The 21255-nt window shown below is 38.8% G+C and overlaps 1 protein-coding gene and 1 long non-coding RNA gene across 2 annotated transcripts; one reads left to right on the plus strand and one right to left on the minus strand.

Annotated features, from left to right (window-relative positions):
• The first annotated feature begins 521 nt into the window (after positions 1–521).
• On the plus strand, positions 522–4212 carry LOC147557863 (uncharacterized). The gene is made up of 3 exons (XR_015234210.1): positions 522–643; positions 800–1614; positions 4085–4212. It is a non-coding gene; the product is annotated as an uncharacterized LOC147557863 (long non-coding RNA).
• Positions 4213–10022: 5810 nt separating this feature from the next.
• Positions 10023–12067, minus strand: LOC147557864 (PEBP (phosphatidylethanolamine-binding protein) family protein). Its single transcript, XM_086664343.1, has 2 exons — positions 11622–12067; positions 10023–10283 (listed from the first exon to the last, which is right to left on the minus strand). The coding sequence occupies exons 1-2, from the start codon at positions 12045–12047 to the stop codon at positions 10203–10205; spliced, it is 507 nt and encodes a 168-aa protein (XP_086520469.1). The 5' UTR covers positions 12048–12067; the 3' UTR covers positions 10023–10202.
• Positions 12068–21255: the final 9188 nt, after the last annotated feature.

Consider the following 21255-nt stretch of genomic DNA (forward strand, 5'->3'; position numbering starts at 1 on the left):
GCACAAAAAGGGCATTTTGGTCATTTTGATATTTTGGTAGTCTAGCTATTTGGTCAACTTTGGTGCTCGGATGAAATTTAGGGTTCAAAACGAATCCAACGGCGAAAACAGAAGTCAAAACGGAGTTCGGATAAGAAAATTATAGGAGGTCAAAGTTTGGATCCAGATCAAGTCAACTCAGAGCTGCAGAGACACGTGGCGCACATCCGAACGCTACAATGAAATTTCGGTACACAGGTAGGCAACGGTGGGACGACTTCGAAATATAATCATGTTACGCGTTACACTGAATCGAATCATCCCTTGACGCCAGCTGTTAATTCACGGGAATTTAAGAATGTCGCTACAGAGCTCGTCGAAGCAGGTTATTCCGGTAGTCCCGCGAAATCTGACGGTGACTGTTGTCCCGAGGCACGTGGCGTCATCTCTTATGCTTGTGTCGTCATCTTCCGCTAGTCCGTGCAGCACTGGATCGTTGCGTCTTGAGGCCATTAAACTTCACGTGCATGGGGCCAATATTTGGGGAGATTTTCTTTCCCTCTTTCTATCTCTCAACCGTACCCTCATATATCTTTCCTATTACTAAAGATATGTTAGAGATATGCTTTCAAAACCAGTAGAGAGAGAACTCATAAAACAAAAAGTATACTCAACCCACCTCCAGGGACTCCCACTTGAACCGCATGTGAGAGAAACTCTTGTTTCTCTCTCCACGTGACTAAACATGTGAGATGAGAGAGAAACTCTTGTTTCTCTCACATGCTGTTCAAGTGGGAGTCCCTAGAGGTGGGTTGTGTAGCCTTGTTGCTCATAAAAATAGATTTGAGATGGAAATGGTGAGACATGAAGGGACTCTCGGTTGGAGATTATTTAGACCGAGAACAATCAAATTAATGGAAGGAGATACAAATGGATATGGAGATAAAACCGAGAAGGAAAGAGAGGACATTGATTGGGAAATTCTTTCCATTAACAGTGGAGAGCTATTGTTCAAAGAAATCAAGAAGGAGATTGAGAGATATTGTATCAAGAAAGAGAGAAGACATGCTGTTTTTGGAATTATTCTTCTTCCACTTCTATAAAACCGATTGAAGACAACAGTGAAAGACATCTCATCTTGGAGGGGGAAATTAATTCGGCTCTGTTCTTCTTCTCTGGGCTTCAATTTAATCATAGAGAGATAGAGAAGAAGAACAGAGTATATTTACTGTAGAGAGAGAGCATTTTCATCATCTTCTTCTCTTGTTCCTGTTCTTATTGTATTGAGAGAAAGAAAACAGAATTTGAGAGAGAGTTTGAATCAGAGAGACTTGTAGAGAGAGAGAGATATTACAGAGAGAGAGAGAGATTATTGTTGTATCTTTCAATCTCTAATCATTTATATAATAATCATCTTCTCTTCCTTTCATCTAGTGTTTCGAATTGAAAAGAAAAAGAAAGAAGAAGTGAAAAAACAGTAGAGAGAGAGAAAATCAGAGGAGGAAGAAGACCACGTTTGGGTCAATAATCTCTCTGGAAAATAATTTTCCAAGAGAGAAAATACTTCCGAGAAGACGAGAAAATTGTTTTCCTTAGGGGCGCGTTTGGCTGCAGCAGAGAAAATCAGCAAGAAAAGTTAAATCTTTTTTTCCTCTTTTCTCTTAATTCTTCATACTTATTAGTTTAATTTCATGAATAGCTAACTCTCTCAATCTAGGGTTGATGATGAAACCATATTCGAGCTTTTAGAAACACGAGTTATTTGGTTAATTCTTTGAATGTGATTTAATGTTTAAATTGTTTTAATTTGTCAAGTCGATTATCTTTTCACTATCTATGCTTTTAGGTTTGATGTATCGTGCTTAGGTTAAATCCTTTGACGATACATACTTATTGATTGATAGATAGTAGTTTAGAAATTCATTTTTTAAATAAGACAATTACAATCATGAGTTAAAAACCGATTTTATCGAATACATCTCCCGGAATTAGGATAGTTCATTATCCGAAATTCTGAGTTATAAAACGAGAGAATTAGTCAGTTGATTTCATGTGTTTAAAAGTGAGTTATTTGGTGGATTCCAGACACCCTAGGTCATCTCCCCCCATTTGAGTTCATTGTATCATTATTTGTTTTATTATTTTGGTCTTTATTATTTTATCACCAAAACCACAAAAACCAATTTTCAAACAAAACCGAGTTACTTCCAAGTCTTAGAATAGGTTTCACTTAGTCTCTGAGGAACGAACCGGTCTTACCGGAATTATCACTTGACGCCCGTATACTTGCGGGTGGTGACCTATTTAGGAAACTTTCTAGGCCCATCATCAGTGCTTATTAATGGTCGACCAGGGAAAACTTTTTATCCTTCTAGAGGTATTCAGCAAGGTGACCCACTTTCCCCGTTTCTCTTCACTTTAGCTATGGAAGGCCTAAGTCGTAAGTTGATGATGAATAATAATCAAGATAGGTTTTTGGGTTTTCCTACTTATCATGCAGACTTTGAGATCTCCCACCTCCTGTTCGCCGACGATTGCATCATTTTTGGTAAAAACACAATAGACAACATCCACATCCTCAAAAAGATTCTTTAGGACTTCTGTGATAGCTCGGGTCAAATGATTAATTATGCTAAATCCAATATCTTCTACTCAAAGAATTCACACCCCAAGTTCAAATGACTGATTATGCGCACTCTGAAAGTTAAATATGCCTCCGCCTCAGAGAAATACCTGGGAGCCCAGCTGTTCATCAGAGCACAAAAAACCAAAGTTTTCAAGGATATCCTGAGGCACATCAAGAATAAGCTCAACAAGTGGAACCATTCGTTCCTATCCCAAGCTGGTCGCACTGTGGTCATCTCAGCCATAGCGGCGGCCGTACCCCGATACCAGATGCAGTGATTTGCAATTCCTAAAGGAATAAGCAAAAGCATCAAGGCCGTTCAACGGAATATCTGGTGGGGTAAGTCGAAAGGTATTTGCACCAAAGCCTGGTCTTATATCTGCACTCCTAAAAAACTCGGAGGGCTAGGGCTTCATCTGCCAGATCTGGATAATACAGCTCTCCTTTCTAAGATGGTCTGGCGGCTCAAGACTGAACCAGAAGTAATATGGGTCAAACTCCTAAAAGCCAAGTATTTCCCGCACTTCAACACCCCAGGCCCTGCTAAAGCTCATCACTCCTGGAATTGGAAGACGATCAGAAAGCACTATTGCCTTCGTGATGATCTATCTACTTGGGAAGTGCAATCGGGTAATGACATTAACATCTGGACTGACAATTGGATCCCTGAAATCAATGGAATTATTCAGAACAACAATCAATCCGATCTTACCAAAGTAGCTCAACTTATCTGGAACAACAACTGGAATAATGAAATGCTCAGAGCCAACTTCGACGTTAATACTCAGAATCTTATTAAAACTATCCTGGTGAACAGCGAAGGTAAGGACCAGCTCAAATGGAAACTTACCAAATCGGGTAAATTCACGGTTGCTTCCATGTTTCAGCACCTCAGCAATAATAACAGTAATCACAACCTTAACAACCAGAACTGGAATTTTATCTGGTCTCTCCCGACCGTTTCGCGCATCAAAATGTTCATCTGAAAAAGCTGCACCAAAGCTCTCCCTGTTAGGGAAAGAATCGGAAAATACATCGACAATAATATCACTTGTCCTAACTGCACTAGTATAGAATCTATTGAACATGCTCTTTTACACTGCGCTTTGGCTAAAAACATCTGGTTTAACTACAATATCATATCTGAAAATGTTACATCCATATCTGACTGGATCTTCTCTTGGGAAAATCATATTCATCTTTGCTACACCAGAGAAAATATTCACTTTTCGACCATTTTATGGATTTTATGGAAAGTGAGGTGTGACCACTGTTTTCAATATGAAATCAATGACCTGAATAAAATAATCAGAATGATCGAAAACTTCCCAAAAATCAATATGAACCAGGAGAAAATCAAACATACTTCTTGTGAGAAATGGCAACCCCCGCCCCAGAATTTTATTAAGGTGAATGTTGATGCATCTTTTACTAATATATCATCCAATGTGAGAATTAGCTTGATTGTTCACAATGCAGAATAGAAATTCATAGAAGCGAAAGTAAAATCCACTAGAGCCAGAAACAGTGAAGAAGGAGAGGCGATGGCAATCTTACTCGGCCTCGAATGGGCGAAAGCTAATCAACGCAAGAATATAATTGTAGAAAGCGACAATATCAATCTCATCAAACATCTTCACAATAAACATCACCCTGGCAATCTTTAATCCACATCCGGAGAATTCGAGAAAGCAGAAAAGAATTCGAAGAGGTGAAATTTAAGTATACGAAAAGAGAACTCAATTCCAGCGCAGACAGATTAGCTAAATGGGGAAGGAAGAAAAACGCGAGCAAATAGTGGAAGAATGTACCTTGTATGTTAGTTAATAAATATTGTAATAACGCTGTTATTTAATCTATGAAAGCTAGTTTAACAAAAAAAAAATTCACGTGGGCCTCTAACCTAGTTACTTTTCTATTTAAACCTAGTTATATACTTGCAGGAGAAAAGAATTTACTTGTAAGCCCCATGTGGTGGTGGTTGGGGTTGGGGGGGGGGGGGGGGCGGGGGGGCTTGTGCCAAGGCACACCCCGCACTCCCCACCACACGTTACTGGTGACTCGAACCCCTTGCCTCTAAGATCGAAGACTAAACCTCTTACCACTCCAACCAAGAGTTGTTGATCTCCCGTACCTTTTTCATACAACCCTCTTCTCTATCTTATCCTTTTATATTGAATACCAACTCAAACCCCAGCAGGACCTTAAATTTTGGTGTAGGCCCAGTTCCTAACACAATAATGGATTAATCAGAATGTAAATAAGCACCTTAACCCCACAGGCCTAGTTTAAAATAAAACAAGTAACACCAGTGTAAAATCTCTACAACAACAATGGATTAATCAAAATGTTAATAAGCACCTTGAACCTTTGATTGAGAGACTAGAAACAGATAATTTTATGAGGTTAAGATTACTAATCTTTTCTCTATTTTAGCTTTGGAGCCGGTAATAATGGTGGGATGAAAACTTAGACAAATAATAAACATAATCTCTCATATGGTAGGGAAGAATCTATACAAATTAACCTCTGGCCTTCTTAGCTAGATTAGCCTTATCATCAATTTTCGAAAGGGAAATTTTAATTGACATTGATCCCGCTTTTATATCGATATTAGGACTACACCCTCGTTCTTTTTAAACTTTTGACTTAGACTCCCACGTAGACGAAAAACGTTAACTTCTAGTTAAATGCAGTTACCAATCACATATGTAAATCAAGACTAAAATGTCCTTATTTATGATTTTGACATTGACCCCCACTTTTATATATATTAGGACGACGCCCCCGTTTCTTGAAAACTTTTGATTTACACCACCCGCGTAGGCAGAAAATGTTAACCTCTAGTTAAATCACAACTGTGCGAAACACACATATGATTCTGGACGAAAATGCTCTTATTTACATTTTAATTTCCATCTCAATATCTTCTGCTTCTTTCTTCCATTAATCAACTTCATCAACCACAAAAAATCATTCTCCATCATCGACTACCACCACCATCATTATCACCGTCTTCATCTTTTTCGACCTACACAACTAGTGCCACAATCTTTATTTTCACAAGCCACCATCACAACCTCAGGGGCTTTAATTAGTGATCAAAGTTGTATGTCTTCTTTGGTAGATTAGAGTTGATTGAGTTAGAATCAGCTTATAGATTGAGAAATCAAATTTGAGAGTTGATTAAGCAGATGATGATGATAGTGGTGGCAATAGCCGAAGATTGCCATGATTTCAAAACAAACTCATTTTGGTCCATGTATTTGAAAAGAGATGACTCCATTTTAGAATGTATAAGATGTTGATATTTCAGTCCATGTTTTTGAAATGAGATGACTCCCATTCTAGGATGTATAAATTGATGATACTTTTTTTCTCAAAATTTTGCAATATCAATGTCTGGGTTCGATAAAATCTCAAGTGCATCACTCGCTCCATGTTCGATGATTTGCTTCATTAAAAAGTTCTTCCTTTGAGCATTAGAACCAGTATCACTAGGATGAACAATTTTTGCAAACTCAACATAAGGATAAACATAATTAACATCTAAATTCAAATCTCACCCAACCTTCTCCATTAGATTCATTAAAAGTTTACAACATTATAAGCTCCATCACCCAATAGTCACTAACAATAACAAACTTACAGCTTTAAACACAATTATCCAACTTCATTTTGAAACCACCAGAAAATGAAGTTTGCAAATACCATGGCAACTTTCCCAATTTTTCTTCCTTTTCTTAGAGACTAGTTGATCTTCAGAATAAAGAACCATGGCAACTTTTCCAAATTTTCTTCCTTTTCTTTGCTCTAATTTTTTCAGCTCAAATTCCATCCTCTCGTCTTCAATTCGACGACGTTAGGCACACCCATTTTTCTTCTCTAAGATGCATCAATGATTTGAAATACCAAAAAAGATGTCATAAACTGACTTTGGGTACTGACTTTGGGTGTTGTTACCGAAAGATTCAATCAGGTCAAGATGAGAAATATCATTTCATTTCTGGAGGACAAATCTTTCACCACACAATGGCAACCCAGGAATCATCTATTCGAAATACTACAACTGAAGGACAGATTCACCGACTCGAAATTTTCCTACGTTCCTAGAGATTACAACGTGATGGCAGGTGCATTGGCTAAATGGGGGAGGAAGAATCGCCAGAGGAGGCATTGGGACGTCTTGCCTTCTTTTATTTCCAGTTCTGTTTAGTTTTTTTTTGTATTATCTTAACAAAAAAAAAGATGAGAAATAATGGTAGTAGGGCTCGGGTGTTGTTACCGAAAGATTCAATAGGTCAAGATGAGAAATAATGGTAGTAGTGCTCGTAATGATGGAACTGGAGATGATGAAGATTCGCAACATTTTTCGGTAGTAGTGCTTGTAATGATGGAACTAGAGATGATGAACATTCACAACATTTTTCTCCCGATGTGTAATTCGTCCGGCTAATATATAACTACAACAACGTTTTCCGTCCACCACATAGTGACTCGCACAACTAACATTTAACTAGAAGTTAAACGTTTTCTCGTCCACGTAGAGGTGTAACGTAAATCCAAAGTAAAAAAAAAAGACGTAGAGGTGTAATGTAAATCCAAAGTAAAAAAAACAGAAGTGTAGTCCTAATATCAATAATAGGGGGATCAATGACAAAATCTCCCTTTTCAAAAAGGGAAAGAGCTTCTACAACTTGGTTACTCTGCCAAACCATATCTAAAATCGGTCAACTCCTCTCTGTTCCTCCTTCTAGCAATTCCGACCCCACCTAACAAAATGGAGGAAGTGAGGACGAAAGTGATGCGTTTTGATTATTAACTAGGTTTCCTTCCCGTCCTACGGACGGGGAAGATCCCTCTTGGCTAACGCCGTTAGATCGAATATTTTTTTTTCTTCAGTCCAACAGAAACAATCCAAATTAAATTAATGGTGAATAGTTTTTTTGGAAAAGTAGTTTCTTCACGAACAATTTTTTAGTATTAGAATCTTAAGAATAAATTTTGACATAAATACAGGGAGTTTCAAAACCGATTTTCAAAACCAATTTACCTCTCTTGAAGAGTAACTGTGAGGATTAGTGGAGAGATTTGAGGGCACAACCTCCACTTTTTTTCTCTCTATTCTAAAGGTGGGTAAACGGTTTTTATTCATGAATTATTGCCCGTTGGATCAGGCTCCTACCAAATCTCTAAAATAAAATGGACGGCCAGACTTATCCCCTGGATAACCTACCGACCTGTTTTAATAAAATAGATTAGAGTTAATTCCTATATGACCCCCTACTTTGTGACCAGCTTCCTTTATGGCTCCCTGTTTTTCGTAAATTTAAATATAGCCCCCTATTTTCAAGAGCCATTACTACCCTTCATAATTCTAAATTTAAAACATTAAAAAAAAATTATTTTCACCTCACCTCTCTCTCTCTCCACCTCATCTCTCTCTCCACCTCATCACTCTCTACAACTCACCCCTCTCTCTCTCTCCAACTCACCTCTCTCTCTCTCCAACTCACCTCTCTCTCTCTCTCCAACTCACCTCTCTCTCTCTCTCTCTCTCTCTCTCTCTCCAACTCACCACTCTCTTCCCCGACAAAGGTCGCCGGCCGGAAAATTTTCCGGCCGGCGACCTTCAAACCCAAAACAAAATTAAAAAAATTTCTCTCTCCTCTCTCTCTCTAAATTTTTTTTTTTAAAATCTCTCCACTCTCTCTCTCTCTAAGAACTCCGGCGAAGGAAAACCCCTTCGTCGGAGTGTTTAGAGAGAGAGATGAGAGTTTTTTTTTTTTTTTTGTAAACGTCGCCGGCCGGAAAAATTCTGACCGACAACCTTGCCGGAGAAGACAGAGAGAGAGAGACGAGAATTTTTTTTTTTTAAAGGTCGTCGGTCGGAAAAATTCCAGCCGGCGACTTGCCAGAGAAGACAGAGAGGGAGAGGTGGAGAGAGAGAGGTGGAAAGAGAGAGAGAAAGAGAGGTGGAGAGAGAGAAAGAAAGGTGGAGAGAGAGGTGAGGTGGAGACAGAGGTGAGGTGAAAATGAGGTGGAATGTATTTAATTTTATTTTGAAAAATTATGAATAGGAAGAACAATTACGACATTTACCTGAAAATAAAGGACCATATTTGTATTTACGAAAAACGACCTTATTTGAATTTACGAAAACAAGAGAGCCATAAAGGAAGCTGGTCATAAAGTAGGGGGCCATATAGGAATTAACTCTATTAATTAATCTGTATTCTTCTATGCCAATAAGATTATTGAAATTCAAATTGATTCCAAATGATCTCAGTTAGTAAAGAAGTCTACCTACACTAGGGCTGGGAAAACGGTCCGGGAACCCGAGACCCGACCCTATCCGCCCGGACCGTTGGGATCCGATGGCCGAAGTAAGCCCAAGCCGGGCTTACCCGGCCCGTTAAATCGGGTTATAGTGGGCGGGCCTCGGGTAAGGTCTCCTACCCGAGTCCCGACCCGTTATACCCGTCCGTTACCCGTCCGACCGTTACCACCCGCTACCTGTCCGCCGGATAACCCGAGAAATCGTTTTTATGCTCTACTTAACTTCTGTTAACTTCCCTATTCTCAAATCTTTCCTCCCTCAAACCCTAGAGTTCTATCACTGTAAGTCTGCAACCATCTCAAGAACCTAGATATCCATCTCTCCCTTTCTCTCTCTAAAATTCCATCTAACACTATGGATGATAGCTGGATTTGTTGACTTGAAACTACTTGCCATATTAAATCTTGGTGCTCAATAGATCATCTGGTTATATGAAAGTGAAGTTTAGTCTCTATAGATGTGTGAAAGGGTTTGTAGATCATGAATCTATAAGGTGAAATTTAATCACTGACCTTTTGAAGATGAGTCCTTTAGGTTTGATCTACTTTGAAGATGAATGTTTGAAATGAAATGAAATGAAAAGAAATCTCTTCTCAAGAAAAGAAATGAGTGATGAAATCGAATGGGAGGTTCTTGAAATTTCTTGAAGAGATGGAATCTCAATAATGATTGAAAGTGAAATGGAAACCTGATGTAGGTTTGAATGATTGATTTCAGAAGGGAGAAAGTTGGATCCCCACCATTTAGGGTTTTTCTCAGAAATTAGACGATTTAGGGTTTTAGAGTTTACACTTTTAATTAATAGTTTTTTTTGACATAACCCGCGACCCGTCCGCCCGTGCCCGCTAGAGCCCGAGCGGGCTCGCGGGTAGAACCGGGCCGCGGGCACAAATATGTCAACATTTGTCCGGCCCGAAATGCCCGATAGCCCGATCGGACATGATACTCTCGAGCCCGATCCGCCCGAGTCCGAGACACAATTGTCCGAGCCCGACAGAACCCGCCCGATTCCCACCCCTAACCTACACACATACCAACAGGGCTAGATGTCCACGAACCTAGTTGTAAAAACAAATGTGTATCAAATCTCACAAGTTGCTGACTGCTGGAACATACTGTATAAAATTTCCATATGCATATAATCCTACGAACCAAATTAAGAACATTCACCTACTCAAATTGACATTACATTATTCTATTTCTTCATTAAGAAAGAGAAAAACAAAAACAACATAACAAGACGTAAAGTTGGGTCCCTCAGCTTGAGAAAATTGCAATCATCACAGCTTCACCTAATACATGTCCTTCTATTGCTTCCACCAGCTTGTCCTTTGTCACCTAATTTTTTCCACCACCAAATCAATAATATTATCATATTACAAACTCAAAACAATTTTAAGATCGGGCCTCCAATTCGACCCTGCAAACTTACTGACAGGGTGCCTTTTTAGGACATCTCTTCTATCTTTTATTATGAGGCCTATTCCTTCACTATTCGAGCCCCACGGATAGGGTCGTCTAAGGGCCCATAGGCCTGATCTGGTTTGGACTTGAACAACATGTATTTAGTGGTGGCCAACGGGTCGTGTCGGCCCGGAAACGGCATGACACGACCCGCTTATAAAGCAACACGACATGGCACGGAACGTCGCGTGTTGTGCCGTGCCGACCCGTCAAGGGTCAAGCGGGCCGTGGCGGGTCTGGGATTTTAAGCTCCCAGACCCGTCAACCACGGCACGTCAGGAACGGAAACACGCCCCGCCACGGCCCATGGCGTTTCTAACCCGCCACGACACGCTAACACGTTAGAAACGGATACTTAATTTACAAAATATTATTATTATTTTGTTGAAAACAGTTATTAATTAATAAAATCAATAGTTAATAATATTATAAGTAATAAAATAAATATACATTCTAAAGTTTAAACAAAGATCACAACGTTTGACTTGAAAATTATTTAGTAGTTCATTTTGTTACGTTTGGAAACAACTGGCCCATTAGCCACGACCTGACACAACAACGGCCGGAACCGCCACGGAAACGGCACGGCAACGGCTGGGCCGTTGCCATGGGGCGTTTCTGTGCCCAGACTTTGTGGTCTGGGAACGACACGGCACGGCTCAAAACCGTGTCTGCCGTGCCCGTGGTGTGTCTAACACGCCACGGCTGTCAAACGGGTCGTGCCACCACGGCACAGGCCGTTGGCCACCACTACATGTATTCATGGTAGGCATTCATTCTAATCCGAGGTTGTCCTAAGACTGCCTAATCTTGGAGTGCCAAAGAGAGGATGAACTAAGAGCAGTGCCTTTAGAATCACCCTACCTTCTTTGTGGGCAAAAGAAGGGATTTGATATGAAGGGGATCCGATACGAACGAGAGCCAACAACTGGTAGCCCAAGTGGGAAGTGCATTCGATCGTGTGAGACTATAGGTAAAGTAATATCTTTGGACTTTAGGTCATTAATCTTTTCAAACATTTAGACCATTAGTTTTGTCGAAAATTAATCAGTGTCATATTTATCACACCGTATCAATATCTTTGTAATGACCATTTTTATCAATATTCAAAAACGAATCAATATCTTTGTAATGACCATTTTAGTCAATATTCAAATACTGGTCTCTCCTGAGTCGGATGTTTAAGAAGATTAAGTGAGTGGATCGATATACCTTGTTGCCAAGATGAACAGTATCATCTAAAGCATAGAGTTTGAATTCAATACGGTGATTAGGTGTTGGAACTCTAGGGCAACGCCAACCAGGTACCTTCATATCATTATTCCCTTCTTTAATTTCAGCATATTCTCCTCCCAATTCATCTCCTTTCCCTGAGAAATCTTGAGGAATACTTTTAAGAGAAGGTGGTATATTAACAAGAACCCAATGAGTAAAAGGAACGAGTGGACCAGTTGGATCTGGGGCGTCAATGTCGTGAACAACTAGGGCTAAACTCTTTGTTCCATCAGGAACATTGTACCATTCCAACGGTGGAGATATGTTCTTGAGTGAACCTTGACCAACATCTGTGAATTTCCTTGGTAATTTACCTTCGTTATCTATCGCACTTGATGCTAACCTAAACTCATCGCTAGCCATTCTCTCAACTGTGTTCGTGATAACGTGAATGGGTCGACTGTTATTGTATATATACTATGAGTTTTGACACATGGAAGAGGAACTAAATTGGTGTCAAAGGAGGATGTCTCAAGGCATCCACGTGGATCATCTAACTGCCACGTTTCTTTTTTTCTGTTCCCGAAGGACGTGGTAGTTCCATTCAAGGCGGGAAAAGCTTGACAAGGACATAAATGTTATTTTGATCGACTGTGATGGCATATTTGTTGTAATTTCGATGGGAATATTGGAGTCTCCAATTGCTATTTTAGACCCATTTGCTGACTATGATTTTTTTTTTTTGTGAATGGCGGTGACTATTTTTTTTTTTTTTTTAAAAAGTGCAATCCTAGTATTATTTATGAAGCAAAACGATTACAACACTTGAAAGAAAGAAAACAGACATGAAGAAACGAAAATTACAATCAATTTTAAACCAGTTTCCTCCATTCTGAGTCTTCGGCAGTTGATCATTCTCCATAGTACGAGGAAAAGAGAGATACTTCGAAGAACAATACCTTACTATGTCAGAATAGCTGTCTACTATCCGATCCGACAAAGACCACCATCTCAAAACCAAAAAAAGTTCGAACCGCACCAGTAGAACAAGATGGAACCAGAAAATCAAAACTTTAACAAAGTCCTGATAATTCTGTAAAGCGGGACCCAAAGGTTCCAAGGTTACCCCCCAGTATTCTCCTAATAGAGAAATCATATCCCACCACAATCTAGAAAGATTACAATTGGACACCTGGAAATTAGGGTCGTTGGCGAAGCCCAAGCCAAAAGACTTAGCAAAGCCAACTAGAAGCTGCAGGCGAGCTGCAAATGGTGATTGGTGAAGTCGAGAACCAAGACTGGTAAAAAGTGATGTCAAAGTTGAGTCTGAAATAGCATAGCTAAACGGAATAGAAGGGACCTGACTCGTTTCTATAAGAGCCAGTAATAGTTTACCGGGATCAAAGGTTTACACGGAACATATAAGAACCAAACCATTTTTAGTTCTCCCGGGTCAAACGGAGTGCCCACAAAGTAAGCGAACTAATTCCGGCTTAAGGAGTATGTGGGCCCAATATTATGTAACAAGCCCAGTAAGGGTAAAAGCCCACCACCTGTATTGTGAGGAAGAGAACACATGTCAGTAGAAAGTACCATAGGGCCAGGCAGCTGGACACGTGTGTTGTTGCCGGAATTCCATCGGCTCTCTCCGTCGGCACCGGAGACAGAGAAACTGGAGATCATGGATTCTTGATAATAGTAGTCAAATAAGTGCAAAAAATATGACTGATCCATTATCTGTCAAGAACTATAAAGCTTGTCTTAGATTTGATGTATAGAAACTGAATTAGGCAAGAGAAATCAAGGGAATAAGTGAAGAAGAGATATCTGAGCAACCCACTCAAGAGAGATGAAAGTCATTTAAGGGCATGACTAGCCATTGCTTCCGACTTAACGAAGCTTGATAAACAAATAAACAAGAAAACGAACCAACAAAGTTTGATAAACGAAGACTTGCAGCCCTTGAGTTTGAAGGATTAATGATAAGTAGATATTTCTAGCAAATCCTAAATGACAAAGATCAAACGAGATTTTGCCTGTTTTTGGTAGAAAGTCTGTAGATCTACTTTCCCCTTTCTAAGATAAAAAGAAAAACTCTTGATATGAAGCTCTCAGTTCTTCAATGTCAGTACTATATTCCTAATAGAAAATAAGAAAATTAAGCAAGATTTTCCTGTTCTTGGTAGAAAGAGGTAATAAATCTTCAAATGAGGAAAAACAATCAATGGCGGTGACTATTGTTGATTTTAATGTAAACTCAGATTTAACTAATTAAATAGTTAGGAGTTAAGTTAGTGGATTAATAGATAAGTTAATAGGTTCATGTTACTAGTAATCATAGTTAGTGGATAGAATTTGGGTCTATAACTAGTTAAATCAAGTTAAGTAATTCAATTCAGTTTAATTTCTTCTTCATTCTTCTTGGTCTGTACAAAATTAACTTCCTTTATTATTCAGAAATTAAACGTTTTTAATTTCCATCAATTGGTATCTGAGCTAGGAATATTTTGTAATTACTAACCGAGTTGCAAATAAACGGGTCAATCTAACCTCAGCTTTCGCGATTTTGTAGGAAAAATTTTGATCAATGGTGTATCCAAACGAAAGCATTATTTGGCTTCCAAGAAATTTTGGAGGTTGTCGAATTTGGGTATGAAGAACCAGTTGACCGGGTAGCACATGTCGTTCCCTCTCAGTTCCAAAAACATAGTTTGAGATAGAACAAAAAAAAGGATAGGAAGACATTGTTCTTTATCTATCAAGCTGTTGATGAGATTGTTATATCTCTAAAACATGGTTCATGTGATTATATATCTAATGTCCATTATGTTCCTAGTTTGCATTGGATTTATTGAGTTTGGGACAACTTTCTGAGTAAAGAGTTAAGATAATAATTGATAAAGATTTGCAAACTAGAGAACAAGTATAATGAGATCGTTGCTATGGTGAAAATGACAAAAAATCATACGTTTCTATTATCTTTGAAGACTTCATTGCATTTTTCTTTTAATGCAATTGTTATGGATGTAAATTGGTTATGGCACTTTCGTTTTGGTCATCTTAACTTTAATAGTTTAAAGTTATTAGCTCAGAAAAATATGGTTACTGGATTGCTCGTATTAGATTATTCTAATTATATTTGTGAGTGGTGTGTTCTTGGAAAGCAACACATGAACCCTTTTTCCAGTGAGAAAATCTAAGAGAGCTGCAAAGCCGCTGGAACTTGTGCATTCTGAAATTTGGCCCATTGAGGTAGAATGAAGTGGAGGAATATGTATTTTATTACTTTCATTGATGATTTCAGCAGAAGAATCTAGGTTTATTTTTTGAAGCAGAAGTTAGAGGCATTTGAAGTATTTAAGGAGTTCAAAATTTTTGTTGAGAAACAAAGCGGATATTTTTTAAGGTACTCAGAACGGATAGAGGTGGTGAATAAACCTCTAACCAATGTTCTGTTTATGTTTTAACCAGGTCTCATACCAAAAGTGTTTTGCATAAAACACCTGAAGAATCATGAAGTCGTTTTAAACCAAATGTGGAAGGGTTAAGAGTATTTGGGTGTATTGCGTATGCTCATGTACCAAATGAGATGAGAGAAGAACGATATTTGATGACAAAGGTGAAAAATCTATTTTTGTTGGTTATAGTAATGTAAGTAAGGGCTATAAATTGTTTAATCCCACAAAAAATAAAATTATTGTGAGCAGGGATGTGGAATTTATTGAAGATGGAATGTGGGATTGGTCTGTTAAATAAAAACAACAAATGGGTATCGATATTGATACTGAGACAGTAGCTTCAGATTCTCCATTAATTAAGAATACGCCAATTTCTTCTGATACTCACAATACTTTAAATTTAGAGTTGCGCCCCTGTTCATTCCGTACGCGAGTTATGCCATCAAGGTTTAATGACTATGTTGTAACCAATTATAATGATGATTCTGAGTAATATTTTGCAAGTTTTGCATTTTTGGCGAATTGTGATCCTATCACTTTTGAAGAAGCAGTTAAAAATGTGGGGATGATGAAATTCATTCAATTGAGAAAACTGATACTTGCGAGATAATTTCTCTTTCCGTAGGAAAGACATCCATAACGGTGACATGGGATTTCAAAACCATGTATAAACTAGATGGTTAAGTAAACAGATTGAAAGCCAGATTAGTGGTGAAAGGGTACAAACAAAAACCAGGTATTGATTATTATAAAGTTTTTGCATATGTAGTAAGACTTGATATTACTCGTATGGTTATTGCTTTGGCTGCCTAAAATAAGTGAAAATTACATCAAATGGATGTAAATATGCTTTTTAAATGGAGTAGTTGAGGAGATTGTCTACATTGATCAAGCTCTTGGTTATGTTAAAAGAGGTCAGGAAGACGAGGTATTAAGGTTGAATTAGGCTCTTTACGGATTGAAACATGCACCTAGAGCTTCGTACATATTTTTTTCGAAAGTGGTTCCGAAAAATGTCTTTATGAGCCTGTTTATTGTCTATATCAAATTTAATTCTCATGTAAATATCCTCATTGTATGTTTGTATGTATATGATCTGATATTCATAAGGAGTGATACGACGACGTTTGAAGAATCCAGAGGGACAATGACTAACAAATTTGAGATGACAGATTTGGGACTTATGTCATATTTTCTCGGTCTTGAAGTCTTGCAAACATGAGAGGAAATCTTGTATCACAGAAAAAATATGCTGCAGATATCTTGAAACAGTTCAAAATGGAAAATTGTAATACAATTAAGACTCCAATTGAATCAAAACAATGTTCAGACTCTAACGGTATGGATGAATTTGTAAATCTAATTTATTATAGAAGTTTAGTTGGTAGTCTTTGTTATTTGGTTGCAACTAGACCTGGTATTGTGTTTGGAGTGGGATTGATAAGTAGATTCATGGATAAACCCAGTCAGATACATTTGCAGGCAACAAAAAGAATTTTCAGGTACAACAAAGGTACCCAAACTCATGAAATTTTGTACTCACCTACTGACAATTTTAATCAGGATAGTTTTACCGATAGTGATTGGACATGTGACATTAATGACAGGAAAAATACTTTCAGGTTTTGTAGTTCACCTTGGTTCAGGTGTATTTTCTTAGTCATCAAAGAAAGAACATGTAGTTGCACTCTAAACTGCAGAAGCTGAATATATAGCTACAACCTCATGTGCCGGTCAACTTGTTTGGTTACGACGTCTACTTGAGGAATTGAATCAGAAGCAATGATCTCCTGCAACTATTCTTTGTGACAACAAATCAACCATTGTTTTAACAAAGAATCCAGTATTTCATGGAAGAAGTAAAAACATTGATATAAAATATCATTACATCCGTGAGCTTGTGAAGGACAAAAAGGTTGTTGTGAAGACTTGCAAATCAGAAGAACAAATGGTAGATATTTTTACTAAGCCATCCAAGGTTGATTCATTTTATAAGTTGAAGATCATGATGGACGTTATACCATTTCAGTTTAAGGGAAGGTGTTAATTTTAATGTAAACTCAGATTTAATTAATTAAGTAATTAGAGAGTTAAGTTAGTGAAAAGTTATTTTTTCTAGTTGATTAATAGATAAGTTAGTGGATTAATGGATAAGTTAGTGAGGTCATGTTAGTATGGCCATATAGTTAGTGGGTAGAATTTGGGTCTATAAATTGACCAGTCTTTGTAGTTTGTTTTCATCAAAGTAATTCAATTCAGTTTAATTCCTTCTGCATTCTTCTTTGTCTGTGCAAAATTGATTTTCTTTACCATTCGGTAATTAAACGCAGGATAATCTGTGGACCACATCACCCGCCACACTGTGGGTGGTGGATTTGGAAAATTTGACGACCACATTAGCCGTCAAAGTGTGGTCGGCTCAGAGTTCGCATCCCTTTTGTTTAGGTGTCTTCGTGCAAGCCGTTGTTACATCCACCTACCCATCCATAATCATTTTGTGGAAATTGATAATGTTAGACATTTATCGGCAAAGGAGTGTTAAAGCTCAACTATGTGGTTGCCTTTGGTTAGCCCACTGCCACGACAAGTTTAGGATTCATTACAGAGATATTATTGATCCTTTTGTGGCAGGTTAAGATTCATTACAGAGATAATAAGGTTCCTTTAGGCGTCACCCGAGCCAAACAAAAAAAAAAAAAAGACATATGCAATCTAAGTATATATTTGTGTTCTAAAAAAAAAAGGTATATATTTGTGGTTAAGCAGACATATGTACTTCAACAAAAAGAAAAAAAAAGCAGACATATGCAATCCAAGAAATATTTGTGGTTAAGCATATGACGTGTGTAAGTTTGAGTCTCCACCATTATATATTTTATAGGGTTACTTTCCATTTGGCTACTGGATTCCAAATCCGTATTAGTCAATTTTGGCCAAGTCAAAAGGGAGTTTAGGCCTAATAAATTACTTTTTCTACCCAAAATTAAATCAACGGACTCAACTTCAAAAAATCAACTCCAACCTTTAAGGGGCTTAAATCTAAAAATTGTATTTGTGACAAACACGTGTGTGAGTTTTTTTGCGAGCGTACGAAAAACGTATGTGATCTTGTGTATGTGTGAAGCACGTGAGTGAACTATTTTCAGTTTTTTCTTGTTAAGTTGATAGAGACACAAGAAATATAACTAGCAAAGGTGCTTTCATTGATTGAATGGGATACATATTTATAGAGATTACATGAGGGTTTGTAGAGAAATAATAAATAAGGAAATATTACAAAGAGGAAACAATTAAAATTACAATTGCTATATTATGTATTTCTTTCTATCTTGGGGAGATATCTTCTAGATATCTTCCTTTTCTTCAATATACTTCAATACCCCCCCGCAAGTTGGAGCAGGAGAAGGAATCTGAATCAAGCCCAACTTGGAGAGTAACCGATGAAATGGATCTGAACCAAGTGGTTTCGTAAAGATGTCAGCTATCTGATCGGCAGAGCGAAGGTGAGTCGTCTTAATAAGACCAGATTCAATTTTCTCTCGAACGAAATGGCAATCGATCTCGATATGCTTTGTTCGTTCGTGAAAGACAGGATTGGCAGCAATGTGCATAGCCGCCATATTGTCACAGAAGACCTGAAAGGGTTCTGGAATTGAGACATGAAGGTCTTGAAACAAATATTTCAGCCACTGCAGTTCCGCAGTGAGTGTAGCTAGAGCCCGATATTCTGCCTCAGCCGAGGATCGGGAAACAGTCGGTTGTTTCTTGGACTTCCAAGATAACGGACTTGAACCAAGCATAGTGAAGTAGCCGGTGGTCGAGCGACGGGTGATGGGACAACTAGCCCAATCAGAGTCGGTAAAACCAGAAATAGTTAGAGTGCTGGACGAAGAGAGAAGGAGGCCATGATTCATGGTGCCTTTCAAATAACGAACAACTCGAGTAGCCGCATCCATATGATTGGAGTGGGGATTTTGCATGAATTGACTAAGGTAATTCACAGAAAATGAAATGTCAGGACGAGTCACCGTGACATATAAAAGTCGACCAATAAGACGCCGAAACGAAGTTGGATCGTCTAATGGCGTACCATCATTAGGTAATAACTTTAAGTGTTGTTCCATAGGAAAAAAACTTGGTTTAGCTCCGAGGAGACCCGAGTCGCGAAGAATGTCCAACGTGTATTTGCGTTGACAAAGGAAAATGCCTTTTGGGGAACGAGATACTTCGATTCCAAGAAAGTATTGAAGTCGTCCAAGGTTTTTTAAGAGAAAAACGTTTCTCGAGACGTAATTGAAGAGATGAAATTTCCGAGGCATTATTGCCAGTGATAATGATGTCATCTACGTAAACTAAGACGTAAATGGCAGTCGGACCATCAAAAAAACAAAACAGTGAATGATCAGAAGAAGACTGTTTAAAACCTTCAGCTTGTAAGCCGGTAGAAAATTTGGCAAACCACTGTCGAGAAGCTTGTTTTAATCCGTAAAGGGATTTGTGCAAGCGACATACTTTGTGGTCACCAGTCCTGGAAAACCCAGGTGGAATAGTCATGTAGACTTCTTCATCCAAGTCACCTTGGAGAAAAGCATTATTCACATCCAACTGATGGAGGGGCCAATCTTTAATGGCAGCAACGGAAAGAAGTGCACGAACAGTGACCAATTTGGCGACTGGGGCGAAAGTATCATGATAATCGATGCCTTCTACTTGGGTATAACCCTTGGCAACGAGTCGCGCTTTATGACGTTCAATTGATCCGTCAGAGCGGTATTTGATTTTGTACACCCATTTACAACCAATTGGTTTCTTTCCCGGGGGTAAGGGAGTTAATGACCAAGTTTGATTTTGTTCAAGAGCTTGAATTTCCTTATCCATTGCAGCACGCCATTCTGGAAAAGCCTTGGCGGCGGAATAGGATGTGGGTTCTTCCGTATTGACAACGGAAGTAAGAAATGCTCGATGGGAAGGGGTGAATTTTTCAAAACTGACATAGTCAGTTAAGGGATATTTGGTGGAAGTCGTAGGTGCAGTAGTACAAGAACAAAGATAGTCAGCCAGATGGGCAGGACGTCTCGTTGTACGGACTGGTCGAGAAGAAGGTAAAGGTTCTTCGGGAGAAGTAGCTGAAACCGGGGTGGTGTCAGAATTCGAAGGTGAAGGTTCTTTCGAAGGAGAAGCACCTTGCAGAGGGGAAATACCTTGCGAGGGAATAACAGAGTCAGAAGGAAGCTCGGGAGATTCCTCCGAGGAAGAAGCAGCGGAAGATGAGGAGTCTAACACAATAGGTGGGATGGGGGTCGCGTCAGTGGAAGAGTGTGAATGGTCGTCGACCAAAGACGGGAGAGTATACAAGTCCGGATGAGGCGAGTGGGTATCGTCGATGGGACTGAAGTAATAGGCGTCCGATGAAAGCGGAGTGAAGGAGGTAGGTTCAGAGAATGTCGATTGACGTTCAGCGAAAGGGAACTTATCCTCAAAAAAACGCACGTTCCGGGAATCATAGAGATTGTGTGTCTCTAAATCGTAAATGGTGTATCCTTTCTTTCCAGGCGGATAACCAACAAATATTCCAGGTTTAGCTCGATGATCGAACTTATTTTGGATGTTGGTATTGGTTGCAAAACATAAACAACCGAAAACTCGGAGAGCTAAGTAGTCCGGTGGAGAATCATATAACATTTCATAAGGAGATTTGTATGAAAGTATTGGAGTCGGCATTCTATTGATTAAATAGGTTGCCGTTTTTAAACATTCCCCCCAAAATTTTAGAGGGAGATGTGCTTGAAAACGCAAAGCGCGAGCAACATCGAGTAAATGACGATGTTTACGTTCGACGACACCATTTTGTTCGGGTGTGGAGACGCAACTGCGTTGATGGAGAATTCCATGAGAATGGAACCAAGTTTGGAGATCATTGGATAAGAACTCGGCTCCATTATCAGAACGAAATGTTTCAATCGGGTTTGAAAATGTATTTTCGGGACCCGAGGATATAGATTTAATCTTCTTATGATATTGTTTGGAAACAAACTGAAAAAAGAAGTTTAAATGTGTTTTAGTCTCAGACTTGGTTTGCATAAGGAATGTCCAAGTAAATCTGGAGAAGTCATCAACAAGTGTGAGGAAATAACGCTTGTTGGTTAAAGATGGAACCGGAAAGGGTCCCCAAA

The sequence above is a fragment of the Eschscholzia californica genome, unplaced genomic scaffold (assembly GCF_041429995.1).
Source record: "Eschscholzia californica isolate CP2 unplaced genomic scaffold, dmEscCali1.0.p SCAF_2, whole genome shotgun sequence".
NCBI lineage: Eukaryota > Viridiplantae > Streptophyta > Magnoliopsida > Ranunculales > Papaveraceae > Eschscholzia > Eschscholzia californica.

What these genes read in the sequence shown, in the direction of transcription:
- LOC147557864 (XM_086664343.1), bottom strand. Translation starts at nt 12,047, where the DNA reads ATGGCTAGCGATGAGTTTAGGTTAGCATCAAGTGCGATAGATAACGAA. An exon ending in CTGTTCATCTTGGCAACAAG is followed by an intron (nt 10,284 to 11,621) that starts GTATATCGATCC and finishes GGAAAAAATTAG; the next exon opens with GTGACAAAGGACAAGCTGGT.